Source organism: Saccopteryx leptura, chromosome 1, assembly GCF_036850995.1.
Source record: "Saccopteryx leptura isolate mSacLep1 chromosome 1, mSacLep1_pri_phased_curated, whole genome shotgun sequence".
In the NCBI taxonomy this organism is placed as follows: domain Eukaryota; kingdom Metazoa; phylum Chordata; class Mammalia; order Chiroptera; family Emballonuridae; genus Saccopteryx; species Saccopteryx leptura.
In genome coordinates, this window is record NC_089503.1 from 319493557 (window position 1) to 319514536 (window position 20980).

A 20980-nucleotide genomic window follows, 5' to 3' on the forward strand; every position below is an offset into this window, starting at 1 on the left:
CTACCCCCCAGATATGACCCCTGACCTGTGAAGACCCTCAGAGTCACTTCCTAACCTCATCCTAACCCCTCACTGAGTGTGGGCTTAGGCAGGGATTTGTGGCTTTGTAGTGGAGCCTCAGACAAGGTATAAGCAGGACCACTCAGGCACCAGGGTGAGACCCACACCCAGAACGGAGCCACCTGGACCTGGAGCCCCCACCCTACCCCGTACGGCACATGCATGTCACCAGTGTCACCTAGGGACAACTTCTGCAGAAACAAATCAAACAATGTGCCCGCTATCTCTGTCCATTTTCTTATTTACAGTTTGGGACTGATTTGTGAATTCCTTCCACATTCTGAGCGTCAGAGCTCTGACATCACACAGTCTGCTGAGCTCCCCACTCCAACTTCCCCTCTGGCCCTTCATGGCATCTGAGCAGCAGGCCCTGGTCACTTTAACGTAGTCAGGTGTGTCCAATGACTGCTCACAATCTTGCTTTAAATCTGTCCATCCTCAGAGGCACAGAGCGACATGCATCCTTCACTGTCTTGGCTCGTTTCTCCCCTGTGTAAACGCCTCACGTCTCTGCACCGGCTCTCAGGCCCCACAGTGCAGGCTGAGCTACCCTGGCCCAGTCAAGGTCACAACACTGACCCTGTGGGGTTCAGTTTCACTCAGTGGTTGGTGTGATCGGTGTGCGGCGAGCACACCAGCCTTCGCTATCACGGCCCCTGCTCCACTTGCTCCTCAAGCATCTGGGCTGCTCTGGTCCTTCCCCATTGTAAGTCTATCATAGGCACAATGTGTCAGCAGGCACATGGACATACACACATGCACATGCATCCTGCCTGGCTCTGCAGTGGCTGGTCAAGAGGCCTGGTGTGGTTCTGCCTTTGTCCTCTGCCCCCAGGACACAGTGGATGGCACTGAGGTCATGGCTCAGCCCCGGGGTCCCAGGGCATCACACAGGAGACCTACCATCACATCGTAGATGTCATCTGTTTCCTCCCCGGCCACTTCCTGGTTTTCTTTGCCTTCAGCATGTTTCCTTTCTGCGAACACAATGTGGGAGACATCAGGGCATCACAGCTCGAATGCCTAAGCATGAATAGTTGCTTTAGCGCAGCCATGACCGTGGCCAGACTGTATTTGCCTTCCCAGCAACCTCGTCTGCAGGTGGCTTTGTGGGTCCTGGGATGCAACAGGGTGCAGTTAGGCTCAGGCCATCGACCTATCTGAGAGTCCAGGCACGGGCCAGGGTTAGGGCCTGGGGTGTGGTAGTGGAGAGGGACACTGGGGTTGAGGATGGTGGGGGGGGTTGGTGTGGGTCTTGAGGATCTTGTGGTAACTGAGGCCAGAGGAGAGATGGTCAGGACATGCACAGTGGAAACACTGACAAGCGACCAGAGCCAGGGTATAATCATGCTCACACAGTGAATGGATACCCAGGGTATGGAGGCGGAGGCTAGCTCTGGTGTGGGCAGTTGGGTCCTCCACCCCTAAGGGAGGCCCAATCACAGAACCGGTGGGGCTATCACACAACCGGGTCCTCAGCACAGACATATATACACATCTGACATAAAAGGCAAAGGCTTCAATATCTACCAGTGGCTCCTTCGCCTTCGCTTTTGTCATTGGCAGTGACCTTAGGCAGACAGTGCAGCTTCTTTTCCACCCAGCCCTTCCTCTGCAGGTAAGCCCGGATCACAGGGTAGTGTCCATAGATGGAGAAGATCTTCTTTTCCTCAAAGGAGAGAGCGTATTTTCAATTAAAGAACTGAAAACAAGCGAACTCTTTCTCTGTAGGAGGAGTTTTTAAACACAATAAGATGGATGGCAAGGGTGTGAAGACACCCATGACCTGCTCCATGACAATCACCCAGAACTTCCAAGGACACACATATCCAGATGTGAGCCAGCTGGGCCCACATGCTGCATGTCCGCATCCTCTTGGGGCCTTGCACACACAGGCCTCCCACACTTTCCCCACCCCCCAGGAAGCACCTGAGCAGTCTGGCTGACTATGTGTGTGTTGTGCTTCAAGAGAAAGGGCTGAGCATGGGTTCATGTACTAATGTGCCTTGAATTGCTAGGGGCTCCATGGTCCCGGCCTCCTGAGCAAGGCCATCAGTGCATGACAGAGACAGAGAGTACAGTCTTTCCCCCAGATCAGGAGGCGTCTGTCCTCACTACGTCCCCTGGATGGGGCCTGGGATGTGGGGACCCACGCAAGGGACTCCATGAGTCACTATGAGCCTGTCCCAGATGTAGAACCCTGGTCCAGAAGTGTGCCCACGGCCCAAGGTCACACGGTGGCACACGGGACAGACTCCTATGGTTTATGTGTCTGCATGTTCCCAATTTTGAGAGTATTACCTAGTTCCAACATCCAGCTTAAATAAAAAGTAAACCTGGCACAAGACCGCATGTGGGGGTCAGGCTTGGGGGGCAGGGCAGGGACCAAGGCTAATGGGGGTGGGGTGCTGGGCGGCGGAGCTCCGGACTCATTCCCCAAATTCCAAAATCAATTTCCATTTAAAAAAAATTTTTTTTAATAAATTTAATAGACTGACTTTAATCAATAAGAGTATATAGGTTTCAAGTGAACCTCTCTATAGCATTTGAACTATTGATTATGTTGTGTGCCCATCACCCAAAGTAAAATCATTTTCTGTTGCCTTATATATGTCCCTCTTTACTCCCTTCCCCATGGCAACCACTTCTCAATTTCCATTTTTTAAGAAGTGCCCCCCTCCCAACCAGGCCCCAAGAGCATTTACCTTGATTGCCTTTTCCGTCAGTTGTCTCGCTGTTCTGAATCTGTCTAATTTGGGGGAAGAAGACAAGTCTTGGGAAATTCCTTGTTTTAATTCTGCTAAACAGAAAACAGACATGAAGGCAAATGTATGCTCTTAACAGGGGAGACATCAGGTGGAATCACAGAGGTCCAGCCCCTCCACCACCCCTGACCAGCTTGCCCAAACACAGCTGTCACACCATCTGTCCTCAATTCAGGGACTGACCCAGGAGCCCTGCCACCCAGAGCAGCAGGTGCAGCCCCACCCCTGCTTCCACACACACAACCTATGCCCTCTCCCCAGCTCTATGACCTCTAGTTCTCACCACCACTCCCTCCTCCTGCATCTCCCCAGCCCCATCCCCTGACAGCAACCTCCTCCCCACATGCTGCCCCCTTTCCCCACAGCACGACCTTGGGACACCCCTTCTCCTCATGGAGTCCCCCACCCGCTCTGCAGCCACATAATGGACCCTCTTCAATCCCCTCACCTGCACCAGCCCCCCAAGCTCAGCCCCTCTCAGTTCCTTCCTGTGGCCCCAGCCATGAGAGTCCCATCAGAACACACCACATTTCATAGTAAACATCTTAAATATTAAAATAAAAACACTCTCCGCTGTACCCTCCACACTCCTGCCACCAACCTCTCTGCTGCCCTCTCTCCACATCTTGTCTGCTAGGCTCCACCAGACATGCTCATGCTAAGGTCATGAGTGCATAGGATGGTCCCACCTCACAAAAATCTCAAACAAAAAATTTGTGAATCAAATCCAGTGACATATAAAACACAATACAACATGACTATGTGGGGTTTAGTCCTGGAGAACAAGGTTGGTTTAGTATTTAACAATCCATCCACATAATCTGCCACATCCATAGACTAAAGGAAAATAATTATATTATCATCTCAATAGTTACAGAAGAAAGCGTGTGATAAAATGTAATAACTCTTCATTTAAAAGCTGTTAATAAACCAGGAAAAGAGAATCTCCTTTAAGACTTATAGCAACATCATACTTCATGGTGAAATACTGAGCACTTCACCCGAGTTTGGGAACAAGAACAACAAAAAAAGATGTCCACTATCCCACCTGTATTCAATGTTATACTAAAAGAGCTAGCCAAAACAATAATGCAAGAAAAAGTAACAAAGATTGAAAAGTTTTGTAGATGACTGTTCATGTAACAAAGGAATCTATGTGCTATTATGATTCATAAGTGGGTTTAGGAAAGTCACCAAACATCAAGTCAGTAAAATGAAATCAATTGTATTCCTATATACTAGAAACAATTAGAAACTGAAACTGAAAAATGTCATCTACAACAGCATTAAAAAACATCAAATATCTAAGAGCAAATCTAACAGAAATGGTCGTGTGTACCTCACACAAACCACAAGATATTGCTGACAAGAATTAATTAAATGTTTATGGGTTGAAAGACTCAATATTGTTAAAGATGTTAATTCTCACCCAAACTGAGATCTATAGTCAATGTAATCACAAAACCCCAGCAGGATTTGTGTCTGTGGATTCATGCAAATCAACAATTTGACACTAACATTTATATGGCAATGCAAAAGTCCAAAAAGACCTAAACAGGTCTTGAAGTACAAAATCATAAGATTTACATGAAATATTAAGACATTACAAAGCACTGGAATTAAAATAGGGCAGCAGGTCAGTACAACATAATGGAAAACCTAATGACACCTGTACATGATTTTCACAGAAACACACCGCGGGCACAGGGAAACGTGGGCGTCCTAGCTTTGTGGACTCAGCCACCCTGGGGCAGGTGAAAAGACAACCAGTGGGCAATACTGACTGTTTTCTTCTCTCCAGTCTTCGGATGAAGCAGACAAGACCCTCTTCCTTTCTCCAGGCTCCATCCCAGCCTCCAGCAGCTTGCCTTTCCTCCCTCTTGCTCTGGCCACTGTGAGGAGGGGGATTATCAGTGATGATTCCAAGCCTGGAGCAGGGGTAGGTGTGGAGTTGGGGGCAAGTGTGGGGCTGGGCTCAGGTGTGGGTTTGGAGGGGCAGGTGAGGGGTTGGGGGTACATGTGAGGCTGGGGGCAGGTCTGAGGTCCCCGGCCAGTCTAGGGCTAGAGCAGGTCCGCAGTTTCAAGCCGGCGTGGTTAGAATCCCGGGGCTGGAGGGCGCTGGAATTTCACCGGGAACGCCAGATCAGGAGTTCCGAGCGCAGTGGAGCGGGGCGCGGAGCCCTGTCCGGACCCGCGAGCACAGGCCGGGTTGGGGAGATGGAAGCCACGCTCACCCGGGAGTGGCCCCAAGGTTGGCGCTGGGCCCCCGCCCCCAGCGACGCCGCCGGACGTCCTGCGGTTGCCCCGGGAGACGGGCGGGGGCTGCGCGGCGCATTGTGCGAGCGTGGGGCGCGGGCGGCGCGGGCGGCGGGGCCCCGAGCGCCTGGGACGGCGGACGGCGCGGGGCGTGGGGCTGCGCGGTCTCGCAGGGGGTGTGGGGCGATGGGAGCGGCTCTGACTGCGGGGGCGAGGTGGGCAGCGCGCGGGGCCAAAGGCGGGGTTGGGGTTCCGGCGACGGTCAGCAGAACGTAGGGGGCTGGCACCGGATCGGGGCCCGGGGCGCCGAGCCGAGCGCTCCATGGTGTCCTCTGGGAGAAGGGTCCGCGAGTCCGCGAGTGGCTGCAGCACCTCCACCCCGGGCTACGCGGTTCCGCCCGTGCCCGCTGTTAGGGTCACACAGACCCTGCCTGGCAGAGCGCCCCCAAGTCATAAAGACCGAAGGGTCACAACCGGCCCCCGCCCCCCGCCCCCCAGGACCAGCCCGGGCTGCCTAGACTAGACAAGGTCTGCCCTGCCGCTCTCTGGGTGCGGTTTTCTCGCCTCCACTCACTTTACTCCCAAATCCCCCAGCGGGACGTCCCTGGGTCCCGCCGCCGGCTTGGGAATGGGAGTGGGGCGCACAGCTGCCCCTACGCGAGGATGAGAGCCGGGGGCTGCCCGCGGGGTGTGGGCGGGGCAGCTGCCCAGTCCAGTGGAGGAACCCGGAGCAGCATCTGCGTCTATCTCCCATGGGCCGGTGCTCACCAGGGTCTCCCTCACTCAGGCCTCCTGCACTCCTTTCCTAAGTTCGTGTCCTTCTTGGTCCCCACCTCTCTGCTCCCGCATCTTTGTGGACCGAAGAGTGAGTGGGTAAGACCCACCTACCCACCAGTGCCCATACTTGCAGTAAATTTACGAAACCTAAATGTCAGCTTCACTTGTCTTTCAATCATCTTTATTTTGTACTTAAACTTCCCAAGATAACCCAAAGCAATGTTCTGCTTCCGCTTTTGAAGTATTGATAGCTGTAGAGGACTCGGTGACGTAGGGTCCTTCACACCCCCTTGGGCTCTCACCAGCGCCCCCTAGAGTGGCCTCAGGCGTTACCTAAATCACGAATGAATTGAATGGAAGTCCTCACCTCCTCCGCCTACCTACATTTTACCTCTCAGCTTTTTCAGAACCTGAGCAAGAAGACACTTGGACACCCCAAATTGAATAGCCACAGGTCACATTTACATATTAATATTTATTCTCAGGCATTATTAACTATCAAAGAAAATGTAAACTGACAAAATTATAATTAAGTCCACAGGCACCCAATTAGGGCTCTAAGACTCAGACTTTCTGGACACCCAAGATGACATCACCACCTGGGCAGTCTCTGTGGCTTCTGTCCCAGCTCAAGAACGTCCGCATCTGGCCTCCTCCCTGGTTTTGCAGGGAGGGGAGGTGGCCCGGGCTGCAGCTGTGGCTGGGTGGGATCTACATGGGAGCAGGTGAGACTCACCTGCCTGAGGCATTGCCCACAGGTCCCTGCTTGCCCTTGCCTGCCAGAGTTGCCCAGGACAGCACAAGGGGGTTGTTGGAGAGGCAACTTGGATGCGTCTCCCTCAGGTCCACCCCTGGCCAGCCCCAACCAGCCCTCATCTCCTGGGGCTAATGGTTCTTTGATCCCAGTGGCTAAGGCCTCTCTGTCAGCTTTGGACCTGATAGATGTACCTGAGCTAAGACAGCAGGAACTTGAGCCTCTCCCAGCACCTCCTTGCTCTGAAGGAACAAAACCCCTTGAACCTGTAGCCTTGTGAGAGAAGGTGCTGGCCTAAAAACAACTCCTAAATAAGCGATGCCCCCACTTTGAGACAGTGCCCCCCTCATGGGGATTCATTGGTGCCCATGTCAATGAGGAAAAGCTAACAGTCTAACAATTCCAGGTACGCTCGGGGGACAGAGGTGACATACAAACTGCTTCTTCACCATGATTTTAATCAAAGCAAATGTTATTCTTACACCCAATCTGTCCCTGCAGTCTGGCAGGTGGGCAGCAGTGACAGAGGAGGAGACCCCCCCAGCCCAGGCCAGACCTCTGGAGTGAGGATCAAGGTGAACTACTTGTTAAAAGATGGCAAGGACTTTGGAGCGGTCTATCTGGAAGGTAATGGCAGCAGCCTGGCCTGGGGAGAAAGGAGCCAACAGGGCAGGAAGGAGGGGCGTGGCCTGGCTCAGGTCACGGAAGCTATCGAGACATGGAGACTTGACCCAGTCAGTTCTATGTGGCCTTCTACGCAGCCCCACCCCAAAGATCACTGAGCCAGAACACAGTGGACAGGTCAATCTCCACGTGGTGCTGACAAAGAGCTTAGGAGCTGGAAATGACCTGTGACGAGTACAGACAAGCTGACTGGACATGGACCAGTGCTCTGAGCAGGCAGGGTCCTTCTGCAATGCATGAATTGAGTAGAGAGAGGGCAGCAGTGTGGCAGGTAGACATCGGGTGAGAGAAGCGTGGGTGTGGGCTGCCCTGCACCCACGCTCCAGGGAGCAGCAGCTTTGCAGGGTCTGGACACAGGATAGAGCACTCAGGCCCACTCTGGTCAAGAAAACAGTGCTTAGTGGAGGGTCAGTCTGGCACAACTCAGAAGAGGAACACTGAAATGGGCTGAGTCAATGTGTGTGTACTGTCTGCAAGCAGGGAGTTGGTGAGGGGCAGCAGGTCACAGTGGAGAGGAAACCCACCTAAACCAGCACCTGGAGTCCAGCCCCAGCATGAACCCTTTCCTCACCCAGGCACTGAACTGACTAACCCATAAGCACAAAACTGCATTTGCCTATTTGAAAATTGAAGTCCGGCCCTGATCTGTGACTCAGTGGATAAAACATCGAACTGGCACGCTGATGTCCCACGTTCAATACCTGGTCAAGACACACAAGAGAAACGATCATCTGCTTCTCCCCCCCTCCTCTCCCTCTTCTCTCTCTCTTCCCCTCTCACAGCCAGTGGCTTGATTGGTTCGAACATCGGCCCTGGGAGCTGAGGATAGCTCAGTTGATTCGAGCATCAGCCCAGACAGGAGTTGCCATGTGGATACTGGTTGGGGTGCATGCAGGAGTCTATCTATCTTTCCTCCTCTCACTTAAACAAAGGAAGGGAGGAAGGGAGGGAGGGAGGGAGGGAGGGAGGGAGGGAGGGAGGAAAGAAGGAAGGAAGGAAGGAAGGAAGGAAGGAAGGAAGGAAGGAAGGAAGGAAGGAAGGAAGGAAGGAAAGAGGAAGGAGGGAAGGAAGGAAGGAAAGAAGGAAATAGAAGTCCACCTTGCAGCCTGGCCCACCCTCATCATGGGAAAGGGGTTAGAAAGCAGTAGTTCAAGGACACTAGTGGCTGTGCACGGTCACGTGCTGGGGCCAGCAGCCCGCGCCTCCATCTCCCCTCCCGCTGTCACTGGGCCATCTGCACCACCACGGCTCTCCAGGCTTTCTCCTTGTCAAACTCCTTTAGGGGGCTTCTGGCCACCTGCAACCAAGGCAGGCAAAGGTTAGTTTTCTAACCACCCATGTGGAGGAAGGCAGCTGCACTGACCCAAGAACCGGAAGGAGATCCCTGCACCTGCCCTCTGTAGGAATGTAGCCGGGGATAGAGGTGAGTGCTCCACATGGCCACACTCTGGCTCTGGGTAGGGGTGGGCCACTGGCCTGCTGGCCAAGGAGGTTGGGGTTCTGGGGTACCCACACGTGCTCATGAGGCCTCTTCCTTCCAGTTCTCAGGGGCCAGCACTGGGCAGAGCCAGCATCTATGCACAGCAGGTTCTCCACAAATATTCACTGATGGGAGAATGGTACATACCACAATGAGGTATAAACAGGGGGCCGAGGATGACACCCCCACAGAAGAGGGGTCTAGACTAAGCCTGAGGCACTGTGACGGCATTGGCAGGGGCATGATACCCAGAGAAGGAGGATGCTCAAATCAGTGGTCACCCAGACTGGCAGAAACTGGGAGGCAGCTGCTGGGCCCAGCTTCTGAGTCTTTATCCCTGCACCTTGGCATCTGACACAGAACCAGGTCCATCGCACTTACAGCCCAGGGACAGAGTCGTCCCCATAGAAGCTGACCACAACCAGGTGACAACAGGGAACAGTGGGTCTGAGGAGTATGATGGGAGGAACAGCACCAAGACTGGATGGAGAAGGTCAGGGTCACTTAGGATGGGGCCACAGGTAGGAGCGAATCCCCCACAAGGACTAGGAGCATCCAGGTGGGGACGCAATGCTAGAGTGTACAGAACACAGGATGTGAGACCATGAGGATCCTCAGGCGGGAGGAGTGTCCTGTGCACCCCGGGCAGCTCTGCAGGACCCTGCACAGGGCATCGTATACCTGAAGGGCAGTGGGCCAGTGTCCCCATGAACACAGCGCTGGGTGGGCTGCCCACAGAGAGGAGAGGCAGACCTCCAGACTTTCAGGTATGGGGATAGCAGAGGCCCTGGAAGCCTGAGCCTGGGCCTGGCCGAGGGGCTGGCATGACCCTCTAGAGCTCACCGGCCAGAGGTTATGGATACCACCACGTCTGCCAGGGAGGGAACTGCCGTGATCTGCGTGAATCCTGGCAGGAGTAAAACTGAAAGTGTTTGGGCTCGCATATTTTTTCAGGGTAGGTTTGTGTTTGCCTAGCTGGCTTAAAAAAAAAAGCCCATATTTTACTTCTCCAAGATGTTTCGGGGGTCTTGACTGAAGTCAGCAAGGGTGGGGGTCACTCAGCACAGGCCCTGGAAGGGTCCTGCCGGGACAGGGAGGTCACAGGCTCTGAGCACTCACCTCGGCTGCCACGGGGCGCTCCTGCGGACTGGCCACCTTGAAGCTGGCGCACTGGATGACAGTGCCCATATGCAGGCTGGCCTGTAGCAGCAGCTCCAGCATCAGCATCAGCAGGAGCACGTCGTAGGACTGCTGGCAGCAGAAACAAGCCTGAGCACAGGGGCCTTTGGAAGGGGGAGAGCCTAGCTTTCAGGAACCCCACCCCATGGCCTCCAGCCTGTGACACTGCCAGCTGAGGAGACCACGCAGCCAGCTTCCCAGTGCCTGTCCCTCAGCTCATGAGCAGCTCAGCATGGAGCAGCGTCAGGCCCAGGCACTCGAGCTGACATCCATCTCACTGTCATCTCAGTAACCTGAGCAGGATCCTTCTGCCCAATGAAGGGATCAGTTCTGCTGAATTCTGCTGTTACGGTTTAACGGGCACACAATGACCCGGAGGAAGACAACCCTGTGGACAGCACAGGCTGCTCACGGTCAAGTCTCCCATGCACCCCAACCACCACACGGGTCAGTGAGGGAGCCATGAAAACCACTGTGGCCACACTGAGGTAGCCTTTAGGGAAGGTGACCGGTTGTGTGTATGCTGGACACATGCTCTCAAGGTTGGCAGAGTCTGCTCTGGAGGAAACAGAGGGACAAGGTCCTAGGTAGAGCAACACAGACACCCCAACAAATTCTTCTCATCTTCAGGCTGGAGGCTAGGGTCCGACATAGGCTGCCGGGAAGAAGGGGTCTGAGAAGCAGCCAGGACCAGAGGGCACAGAAGCACTTGGCACATGGACAGAGGAAGCCCCATGGCTACAAAGATAAATGCAAGTCACCCAATACCTCCCACCCTGCATGATGTCCTTCTGCCTTGAAATACAAGCTACTAAATGTTAGCACAAACAAGACCCCAGGTGCAGCTGAAGGAGCTGACCAGGGAGGGAACCACAGCCTGTCCAGGGTCTGCACTGCCTGTGGCCTCAGGCCTCCCCAGGTGTCCTGGGACGTGTCCCTGCAGACAGGGGGCACAACTGTAGCTACACTGCCATCTAGAGTCTGGCCGCTGGCAAGTTGCCCTGAGAGTGGAGCTCTTGGTGACTGGGCGCTGGGCCACTGGCATGCCTGCTGGAAGCTTCTGTGTCCAGGGCAGGACCGTGCACATGCACAGACCTGTGACGGAGGGCCCGGGGAAGGCAGACCCACCCGAACCTTCAGTAGCTCCAGTCGCCCTCATGGCAGCCCTCCAGGGAGGTCCCTGCTCCATGGAAGACCATGTGAGAAAGACGGGCCTGCTCCCAGTTTGCGCCTCGCTCTAGGACAAGCTTCAGGCACAGCACCAGCCATTCCGATTACAACTGAAAGTCCAGGCGCAATGAAGGAAAACACAGTAAGTGTGACTACACAAACACAGAAGTGTGCAAATGACAGAAATCACCACTTGCGGAATGAAAACAACTATGGTGTGAGGCCCATCCCTGTGCTGTCAGAGCCCACGAGAGATGGGCACAGAGGACAGAGTTCACGGGAAAGAGAGGCAGATGTGGCCACAGTGTGCACTGGGGACCCTCTCACCTGCTTCAAAACTCAGGTGACAGCTGCTCCCGCGAGCAGTAGGAGGGACAAAACCCCCCCTTGCCCCGGAACTGTCAGGATCTAATAATACAGATAACTCTTCCCTCTGACCCCACAACTGCCCTCTGGCTAACTGTCCCAGGGACACACAGCCCGGATACACCCTATGAAGTGGCTCACAGTTTCATGACCCAAACTAGCCCATCCCTTCACTGGGGACTGGCTGGTGACCTGGGTCACACAGACTGTACATATGTCATTGAAGGACATGTGTCAAACAGAGTCCAAGGAAACTCCAGAAAAAATTGTTCAGTTAAAAAAAAATAAAATAAAAAAGCCAGGTGTGGAAATGTGACCACAGTGTGTGGCCTGCTCTGTAAGGAGAGAAGAGCATAGTGACCCATGTGATTTCCTGCAAGATGGGTGTGTCCGACTACTGAACCACGTAAAGGTTTCATATATTCAAAAACACTATTAAAAAGGAAAAATGCCTCAAACTTTAAGGCTGCGTATAAACAGACACCGCTAAATGTGACCGCATCGACTACCAGTACAGACAGGCATTTCCTTTCCTGGGGCCCGGCCTGTAAGAGAGGAGGTCAGGCTGGAGCTGACTCAGCAGGTGCACTGGGTGAGCACTGGGGAGGAGACGATGAAAACTGTACATTGCAAGGTAAAATAAAGCAGTGCCCCAAAACTATCAAGAAACAAGACTTTTGTAGTAAGAGGAAAAGGGCTGCAAATACAAAACAGCAAGTTAACAGAAAACCCAAGAATATAAAATTTGAGAGGTTTTTTAACACAGGCTGGTGTTTACAGTTGTTTGTATGGAAAATAATACAATAATTAATAAATAGTAATACAAGAATAAAACCAGAGTTTCATGTGCTCTCACCCATGTAAAACTATTTTTGCCCCACCCTGTGTACACACTCTTCTCAGCTCTGTCTGCTGAAAGGGCTTATAGAAGCAGTGGCACCCTAGAAGGAAAGAGCCCACCAGCCCACTGATCTCAACTTCTACGCACGGTCCCCTCCACAGGGGCCAGGGTAGGACCAGGGAGCCTGGGCATCTGGAGCGTCTGCAGGAGAGGCCTACAGGGCGTGACCATGTTCTGCATCATGGCAGGCCCCTGGGCGTCCCTGGGCGTCAGAGGATAACGGGCAACACTGTACAAATAATAATATCTCAGCAGTACTCAACAGAAAAGCCTCCTTACACAGGCCTCCTGGCTCACAAGGCCTCCTGGCCCACACAGGATGCCAGAGCAGAGGCCCAAGGATCACCTGTTTCACTTTCCCATGTAAGGATGACCCGGGCCAGGACCAGCCATCACTGCTAACCTTCAGGGGAAGGTGCTGGGCAAGATGTTCGCATGGTACCCAGCCTGCTACCTCGTTATTTCCTTCCTGCCCCCTGACAGCTGCTGCTGAACCGTGCTGGCTGGCCACACCTGCACTCCCACTGACACTACACAAAACAAATTCACAAATGGGATTGTCTCCCATCCAGCCAGGACTCCAAACAGTCAGTGCACGAGGGAGGGAAGAGACTGTTTTGTGACTAACAGCCAAATGCAAGTTCAACCCTTGATGGGGCTCAGCCCCAAACCACATTCTTGGGATGATTTATGAAAAGTGAATTTGAATGCGACAGCAGGGATGTCACAGGGGTATGACAATGAGATCATGCAGCCTGAGCACAGCGGGCTGGGAGCAGTGCTGGTCCCCAGGGCAAAAGGACACAGAGCTTCAAATACTCAACAGTCCACGCAGAAAGTACGTGGAGCTGGCCTCACCCCCGGTGCAGTCAGATGGTGAACAAAGCTTTGTCCCAGAGACACCTCCAGGCATGAGGCACAGGTGTCTATGGTTTTAAAAGAACAACACGTGCTTGACCTGTGGTGGCACAGTGGATAAAGCATCGACCTGGAATGCTGAGGTCGCTGGTTCAATACCCTGCACTTGCCTGGTCTAAGGCACATATGGGAGTTGAAGCTTCCTGCTCCTCCCCCCTTTCTCTCTTTCTCTCTCTCTCTTTCTGTCTCCTCTCAAAATGAATAAATTTAAAAAAATTTTGAAAAAATTACAACACGCACCTTGATGGCTGGCGGGTAACCCTCAAATGCGTCCACGGCTCTCCTCACACTGAAGGTCAGGTACCCCGCAGCCGTGAAGAGCAGCGGTGATGTGAGGCTGCAGATGGCCATCAGCACCTCCACCTGCGGGAGTAGAGGAGCCATCACGGCGCTTGGGGCCCCCACCCACGCCCACCACAACGATTATGAATCCATGTGTCTGCTCAGTGTGCAGCTCCTGCTAAGGATCTGCCCTGCTCTGCCCACTAATCCCAACTGCACTGTTTGTCACGAGCTTCCTCAATTTGGGCACAACTGTCCACTCTGGTGAAAAACTATACTGTGGGTCACTGGCTCACTCCCACTGCCTTGACACCCATCCCCACACCATACAGAGATGCTGACAGCCTGAGAGGCCATGTGACTCCAAGTGACGGGGCCACATTCCGCATCAGCGCGGGGCACTCAGGCCCAGGCCTGGCAACTGTCACTGTTGAACAAATGACCACCTGCCAGATGCAGAATGAAGCCAGAGGCAGGCTCCTCCCTCTGTTAAGTCAGCACCTCCTCCTGAGTCACACTGGACACACTCGCCATGTCCCCCCGACAGACGCCCCACAGCCTGCCACCTGGTGCCCACAGGGCAGTGTGGAAGGGTCTCACCATCCCTGACACTGCTCTGCGGGCCCCTGTACCCTGGGGACAGGGCTTCACTTACCAGACACCTGCTAGGACACTCTGCTGTCACGTGGCTGGCGATGGCACTTGGAAAACACTAAGAGAAAAGAGAAAAGGAAGATTTCAGAGGGGACAGGCCAAGAGGTCAGATCCCACTGCATCCTCCTGTGGCCAGGAGAAGACGGGCTCCGAGGCTCTCCGCTCTGCTCCTCGAGCGCAACTTCTGGCATCACTATGTCCCCCACATTTCCTCTCTGCGGCCCACGCCTGCCCCAAACACGTGTACGTGGCTGAGCATGCGTGTCCTGAACCATCCTGTGCAGTGCACATGGACACGTAACACGGCTCAGCAGCATGAGCGCAGGTCCAGGCTGTGCTCAGCTTCTCCAGCTGCCCCAACAACGTTCACAGCTGCTCTTGCTCCTGGCTCAGGACCCTATAAGTGGTCATGCTTTGCTTTGCAGGGAGACCTCAGCCTCTGTCCCCATCGTGGTACACATGTCTCTGAAGTGCGCCCACAGCACAGGCCTTAGCATCTGGTTATCTATTTCTTCATGATCAGACTCAGGAGCCCAGGAGATGCCGTGCCTCCTGGATGTGGAGGCGCCTGGCAGCATGTGGCGTGGCCACTCTGACCATATATTAAGCATTTACTATGTGCTGGCTGTTGTGCTAAGCATTTACTATGGTAGTACTCACTATAAAATAACAGCATACAGTAAACATTTTATGAATACGTATTGTTATAAAACAATATAAATATGTAACAGGTTATGAAATTACATATATTCAATATAAAACAAAGTAATTTTCAGGAGAAAATAAAAACTATAAAATAAAAACAGCTACCACACTGACTCACTGAATCGTCATATCCCCCCCCCCCCACCTCTCCGCTGCTTTCTTGCCTGAGTGCCACCAGAACTGAGCTCAAGAACCAGCCACGACAGGTGGACGAGGGCCACACTAGATATACTCACGGCCACTAAGATCCAAAAGAACGTCACTGAGAGGTGTGGGCTTGAGACGGTGTCGTCCACATTCAGGGCGATGACTCCACCCAGGACGGCAGAGATGCCAGCGATCACCTCAATAACCTGTGAGGCAGACAGTGGAGGTAGTGTCACCAGGGGCAGCCAGATGGGTGCCTGGAGCTGCAGAGCACAGGAGTCGCTGATGAGGCAGGCAGGGTGGGGAGGTGTGAAAAGCTGGAGCAAAGGAGCAGCACACTGTGTCAAATGCTCCTCAAGAGTACCAAAATGCATCCCTTCCAACCCAAAATCAGTGGGAAAGGGAAGATGTTCTCACCAATTCAAAGGCAGGCAGGCAAGGTGGGGAAAGGCACAGACGGAAAACAGAAGGACAGGAAAATACACACAGGCTCCCGCAGTCACTCTCCCAGGGAATGGGCTCAACTCAAATGACCCTAGAGAGAATGACAGATGAGCTAGGAATCAGGCAGACAGTGCATTTATTCAGGGAGACAAACCAGAACAAAAGTAAGCACAGAGCCACACCAGGCAAACAGCAATCAAAGGTAATTAATATACTCAGAGCAGTTGATACAGATTTTATCTGAAACCTTTAGCAAAACCATTACTAAAGATCGAGTTACTGCCCTGGCCGGTTGGCTCAGCGGTAGAGCGTCGGCCTGGCGTGCAGGGGACCCGGGTTCTATTCCCGGCCAGGGCACATAGGAGAAGTGCCCATTTGCTTCTCCACCCCCCCCCCTTCCTCTCTGTCTCTCTCTTCCCCTCCCGCAGCCAAGGCTCCATTGGAGCAAAGATGGCCCGGGCGCTGGGGATGGCTCCTTGGCCTCTGCCCCAGGCACTAGAGTGGCTCTGGTCGCAACAAAGCGACGCCCCGGAGGGGCAGAGCATTGCCCCCTGGTGGGCAGAGTGTTGCCCCCTGGTGGGCGTGCCGGGTGGATCCCGGTCAGGTGCATGCGGGAGTCTGTCTGACTGTCTCTCCCCGTTTCCAGCTTCAGAAAAATACAAAAAAACAAACAAACAAACAAAAAAGATCGAGTTACTATGTAATGACAGAAGAAAAGAAAAATTCACCAGGAAGCAATTCTAAACTGGTCTGTAAGTAAAAACACAGGTTCTAAAATCCTACAGCAGAAATCTACAGAATCAGGAAGAGAAATCAACAATGCCAACTCAGAGTGAGAGGTAACAGCTTTCAGTTGTAGCCCAAGCAGACCTAAAAAAAGGACTTCAGGTAAAATGAGAGGGTGTCCATGTAATTTATTCTTCAAACTGGGACACTTCTGAGAGTGACAGGGATTGTGCTTCAGAGCTCCTCAGGGGTGGCAGGCATCAGCCAGGACAGTGTGTAACCCTCTCCAACCTATGTCCATAGCCACACCAGTAGCATAATCAGTAATGGCCTGTGGAAAGCTTGGCCCTGAAAGAACCCGGAAGCTTCTAGGATAAGGTGCTCTGTCACCAATGCTGCCATCAGAGTGGTATTTCTTGGCCTGACACATGTGCACCATCCATGCAGTCATATCCCAGTCATCTTCAGAAATAAACGTGCCGGTCTAATCCAGTCTGAACCGTCCCCTCCCCCAAATGAAATAAAATAACAAGGAAGAAGGCAAGTTTTCTTACTGAATAGGATTTCAGGACCCGTGCAGGAAATGTCACCTCATACAAAATGTTGGTGCTGTCAGAGATGGAACCCTAAAAAAGAAATGACACATGACCTCCTGTGCCCCCCCTCTGCCCTCTGGTCAGTCCGCCCCAGGGGTCTTCTCAACAGGAGCGGCTAGAAGTCGGCCATGACTGTCAGGCTTGAGAGCAGAAGCTCAAACAGGTGCCCGTGCATGTGCTGAAGTTTCACACCAGGGTGGCACTTTCAACAGACTGGGTCTCTGTGTAATACTTCTAGTAGGGGCACTGGAGAGGCCACCAGCCTCTGAGACCCTAGAGAGCTGGGGCAGCCCAGCCCACCTCGGGCAGGTGAGCATTCGGTGGTGGGGGTTGCCCTGCAAGGAGGCAGCATGAGCACACAGTCTGGGAATGTCCACACACAGCCTCACCCACCTTCTGCCGGCCAGGTGCCTCGCTGGACCTCGCTGAAACAATCACTGTGGCTGCCATGAGGAGCTCCAGCAGAAGGAGCAGAATCAGGTTGAAATTTATCTGCGGAAGGAGAACGAAGGTCTGTGAAGCCTGCTCATTTTCCTCCTCTCATTAACCACAGACAGGCCTCCATGCCAACTCACAGCTCTGAGCAGCGTTCTGGGTCCAGGGGTAGATGCCTCACCTGCATCTGTTTTTAAACTGTTATTAGCTGGAGGGCTGGGCTGGCCCCTGCTATTGGCCCCAATCTAAACCATTCTTGGTGGTTTGCCCCTCCTGAAGAGAGGAAAACTTATATTCACCCCAAAGCCTGTGCACGTCTGTAGCGGCTCTATTGTCAATAATTGAGGATATCAGAGGACTCTGGGGGGCAATATTCCATATCCTGTGTTGGCAGCTACATTAATCTACATCTATATTAATATTCATAGAGTAATATCCTAAGAGATTCCAATTTAATGTCAATTAATATTCACATAGTTATATACAAAAAATGTCAATTTAACCATGTACAAACCAGCCATTCCTTCCTCCACCTGCCCTCATCATCTGAGGACAGGTACCCAACAACCAGCGGCAGCCCCTGTGCTGGATCTCCGACATTATTCATACAGCCCATCCTCAGCCTGCTCCCCTGTCTTGTTCGTCCCTATGAAACCAGGGATGACTTAATAAAGAATACAAAAACATTAAAATTGTAGTAAAGGACACAGATAGTGATCTGAATAAGTGGAGAGGCAGTCTATGCACTCAGATGGGATGACATAATAAAAATATCAATTCTCACAAAATTATTCTGTGCACTTAATCACAATGACGTTCCAGCTGCATTTTTTAAGGAACTCAGTAAGCTTATTCTAAAATATATTTGAAATAAGAGAGGTCAACTGTGAGGAAGAGCAAACTGGTGGGATCTTCTCCCAGGAGACAGAAGACAATGAAGCCATTGCAAGTGTGGGGCTGCCCATAACAGACTAACCCACAACAGCAGCACTGTCTGCACTGGAGGGTTAATCCACTCTGTAAAATCAGGTGCAGTCACCCTGATTAAAGTTAAGCCAAGGACATGTCAACCAATGGTTGGTGGTACCAAAGTTTCAACACCAACAGGAATCACAGAGTTGGCATTCAGTGAAGAAGAAAACTTTATTTAGTACCAACAGTTCCATAGTGCTACTGCACAGCTATGAAAAGAGCACAGCCCTGAGGCTGTTCCAGGGCCAGGCCCCTCTTCAGCTAGGCAGCTCCATTCTGCAATGGTCTGTTCTGTGGCGTGTGTCTGTTCTGCTCTGGAGAAACCTCTTTGGGGCTTAGCTCCAGCTCCAGCTGTAAAATGCAATCTTCATGGAAAGGGTTGTCTCCCAGCTAGAGGGGAGCTGGCTTATATAGACAGGAGTCCCCACCCTTAGTCCCTGATTGGTCACAATAGAGCAACTCTGATTGGTCAGAGCTGTGCAGATGGAGAAAGCCTCTGTCCTATTCGTTGAAATGGGTTTCCAGGAGCTTCTTTATAAGGGCTGCTCAGCTGACAGGGACACAGTGCAAGGGGGCAGGTCAGTGCAGACTCCTCCCTTGTAGGGCAGTTTCTGTGAGATGCCCCAGTGTAGAAATGGCTGTGAGGCTCTGCCCTTCCTTTCTGTCTGTCTTTGTTTTCTTTAAAGGCTAGTTAGCCAACAGGAGCCCTACTTAGTAGATGTCTCTTTTTTTTTTTCTGCATTCACAGATGTGACCAGGCACCTGACGAGAAGAAAGAGCAGGTAGAGAGGGCTCAGAAGTACTGGTGACCAGAAACCATAACCTTCATGGCTGATGGTGACAAATGCAGGAAAGGTGGTGAGGGTGTGGATGGAGCTGCACTCACGGTGAAGTTGCGTTAGGTAGACTCCACAACCTCACTCTTGGGTGTATCCACATTGGCATGTTTGCGGGAGTGGACAGTCGGAGGGGACCTATCCAGATCCATCTCTACAAAAGCAGGAGTGATACAGTGCCCACTGTCGACACAGTTGCAGTGCCACCAAGGGTGGGGGGTGGGGGCAGGCATGGTGCGTCTCCTCAGGTGCCGGTGGGAAAGCAGAGAGCAGACAGCTCTACCACCAAGCACCACTTGGGAAAAGTAAAAGTAAATCAAACCCCAAAGGATGCCCAATAGTCAAATGGCAGCCCTGGGGACAGATGCACAGGGAACTCAGCTTACAGGTGCCAGCAGGCAGGACAAGTGATTGAGCCACATTCCTGTGTGTCCTCTCCCATGCTGTGGTTTTCTATTTCACTGTGTGTGTGTGTGTGTGTGTGTGTGTGTGTGTGTGTGTGTGTGTCCTCAGACAGATGTGTTTTATTTTTTAACCCAAAAATGATGTGGTTCCAACATCATGGTCCTGAGGTTCAGGATCATGTGGTTCAGGGTCACAGCCTAGAACAACAGGCAGCACTTCAATTCAGAATGGCTCAAACTCCCATGTGGCAGGAGGCACCTGACGATGGCTACCTGCAGATTCTGGCACAGAGGACTGTGGGGGGAAGGCCTAGAGGGACACTGTCCACATGAAACCAATATTGCTGACCCACCAGCCACTCTTTAGAAGGCTGTGCAGCATGTGGTCAGGCACCTCTCACAATTTATCAACCCCTTCTGTGACGATGGAGAAACCATTCTTGATAATGGACACTGGATTATTGCTTTTGGTTTGGGGTGTTTGCTCAAAAGGACATTCTGCTAGGATCCACACTTCCAGGTCACATGTTCAAGTTTTTCCAGGCGTTCCACCATGGGTTATATTTACTGAGTCACAGTGCATATGTTTCTTCAAAATCCAGACTTTTCCAGAGGCCCACAGCCTGTTGTCAGTGTCACCTGGATGGGAGGTTAGTGCCCTGGGGCTTCTGCCTGTCTGATGCTGGAAACTGTCCTCTGCCTGTGGTTTTCATTTACCTCCTCTGGCTCCTGATGAGGCTGAGCATCACTCTGACTGCCTGCATGGCTTCCTGTTCGGTGAGGGGCTACAGCCAGTTCCTGGTGCCCGTAACTCTTTCTTGTGGCTCTGAGTGGGGAGGGAGGGTCCTTCACACACCCAGGGACACTTCATCCCGGGAGAATTTGGGCTTCCTTACAGCATATGCCCTTATATCGCTCACTCCTGGTTGTGCCTCAGCTGGTTAGGTCTCATTTAGGTTTGGGTCTTTGTGGCAGTGGGTGGGCAGGGGCAGGGCAGCTGTGCCCGACCCACGTAGGGTGGCTCCTGTCTCCTGTCTCATCAGGATGGCTGTGTGACAGCTCCAGGCTGCAGGAACCAGTCCCCAACCTATTCTTCAAGGGGACCCCCTTCCCTGGCCCTGGTCACCACCTCAGCCTGTCAAGTGCAGCAGGGGTGTTTACTCCAGACCCACCTCCATGAGGTAAGAATTTCCTTCAAGAAGAAGTGTTACCATTCTCAGCAAGCTGTTGGTGTTTTCTCCACTACAGTCCTGCATGGTTTTTATTACATTTATCCCAGGGAACTTTTTATGTTTATTTCCCTAAAATGTACAGTGTTACCTTGAGATACGAGTTTAATTCGTTCTGTAAATGACCTCGTAAGTCAGTCAACTCATATATCAAACAAATTTCTCCCATTTAAAATAACTGAAATAGATTTAATCCGTTCCAGCCCTGTGAAACATCCCCAAACCATCCTAAATTATGAA

At 52.5% G+C, this 20980-nt stretch overlaps 2 protein-coding genes across 5 annotated transcripts in view; both read right to left on the reverse strand.

Annotated features, from left to right (window-relative positions):
* TTLL8 (tubulin tyrosine ligase like 8) overlaps positions 1 to 4709 on the reverse strand; it is a 30815-nt gene extending 26106 nt beyond the window's left edge. Inside the window, exons 1-4 of the mRNA XM_066360279.1 lie at positions 4610 to 4709; positions 2766 to 2857; positions 1591 to 1729; positions 964 to 1037 (exon numbers count right to left, since the gene is read on the reverse strand). Coding sequence (XP_066216376.1) covers positions 964 to 1037; positions 1591 to 1729; positions 2766 to 2857; positions 4610 to 4673 — 369 coding nt within the window. The 5' untranslated portion in view covers positions 4674 to 4709. The remainder of the gene's footprint in view (positions 1 to 963; positions 1038 to 1590; positions 1730 to 2765; positions 2858 to 4609) is intronic.
* A 2341-nt stretch (positions 4710 to 7050) lies between these two features.
* The window catches only part of MLC1 (modulator of VRAC current 1), a 25197-nt gene continuing 11267 nt past the window's right edge, over positions 7051 to 20980 (reverse strand). For 3 of the 4 annotated variants that reach the window (XM_066358733.1, XM_066358736.1, XM_066358735.1), the window contains exons 6-12: positions 17258 to 17356; positions 16823 to 16894; positions 15188 to 15304; positions 14248 to 14304; positions 13551 to 13673; positions 9896 to 10027; positions 7051 to 8593 (exon numbers count right to left, since the gene is read on the reverse strand). In XM_066358733.1, the coding sequence (XP_066214830.1) occupies positions 8519 to 8593; positions 9896 to 10027; positions 13551 to 13673; positions 14248 to 14304; positions 15188 to 15304; positions 16823 to 16894; positions 17258 to 17356 (675 nt within the window). In that variant the 3' untranslated portion in view covers positions 7051 to 8518. The remainder of the gene's footprint in view (positions 8594 to 9895; positions 10028 to 13550; positions 13674 to 14247; positions 14305 to 15187; positions 15305 to 16822; positions 16895 to 17257; positions 17357 to 20980) is intronic. The other variant, XM_066358734.1, reaches the window with a different exon arrangement.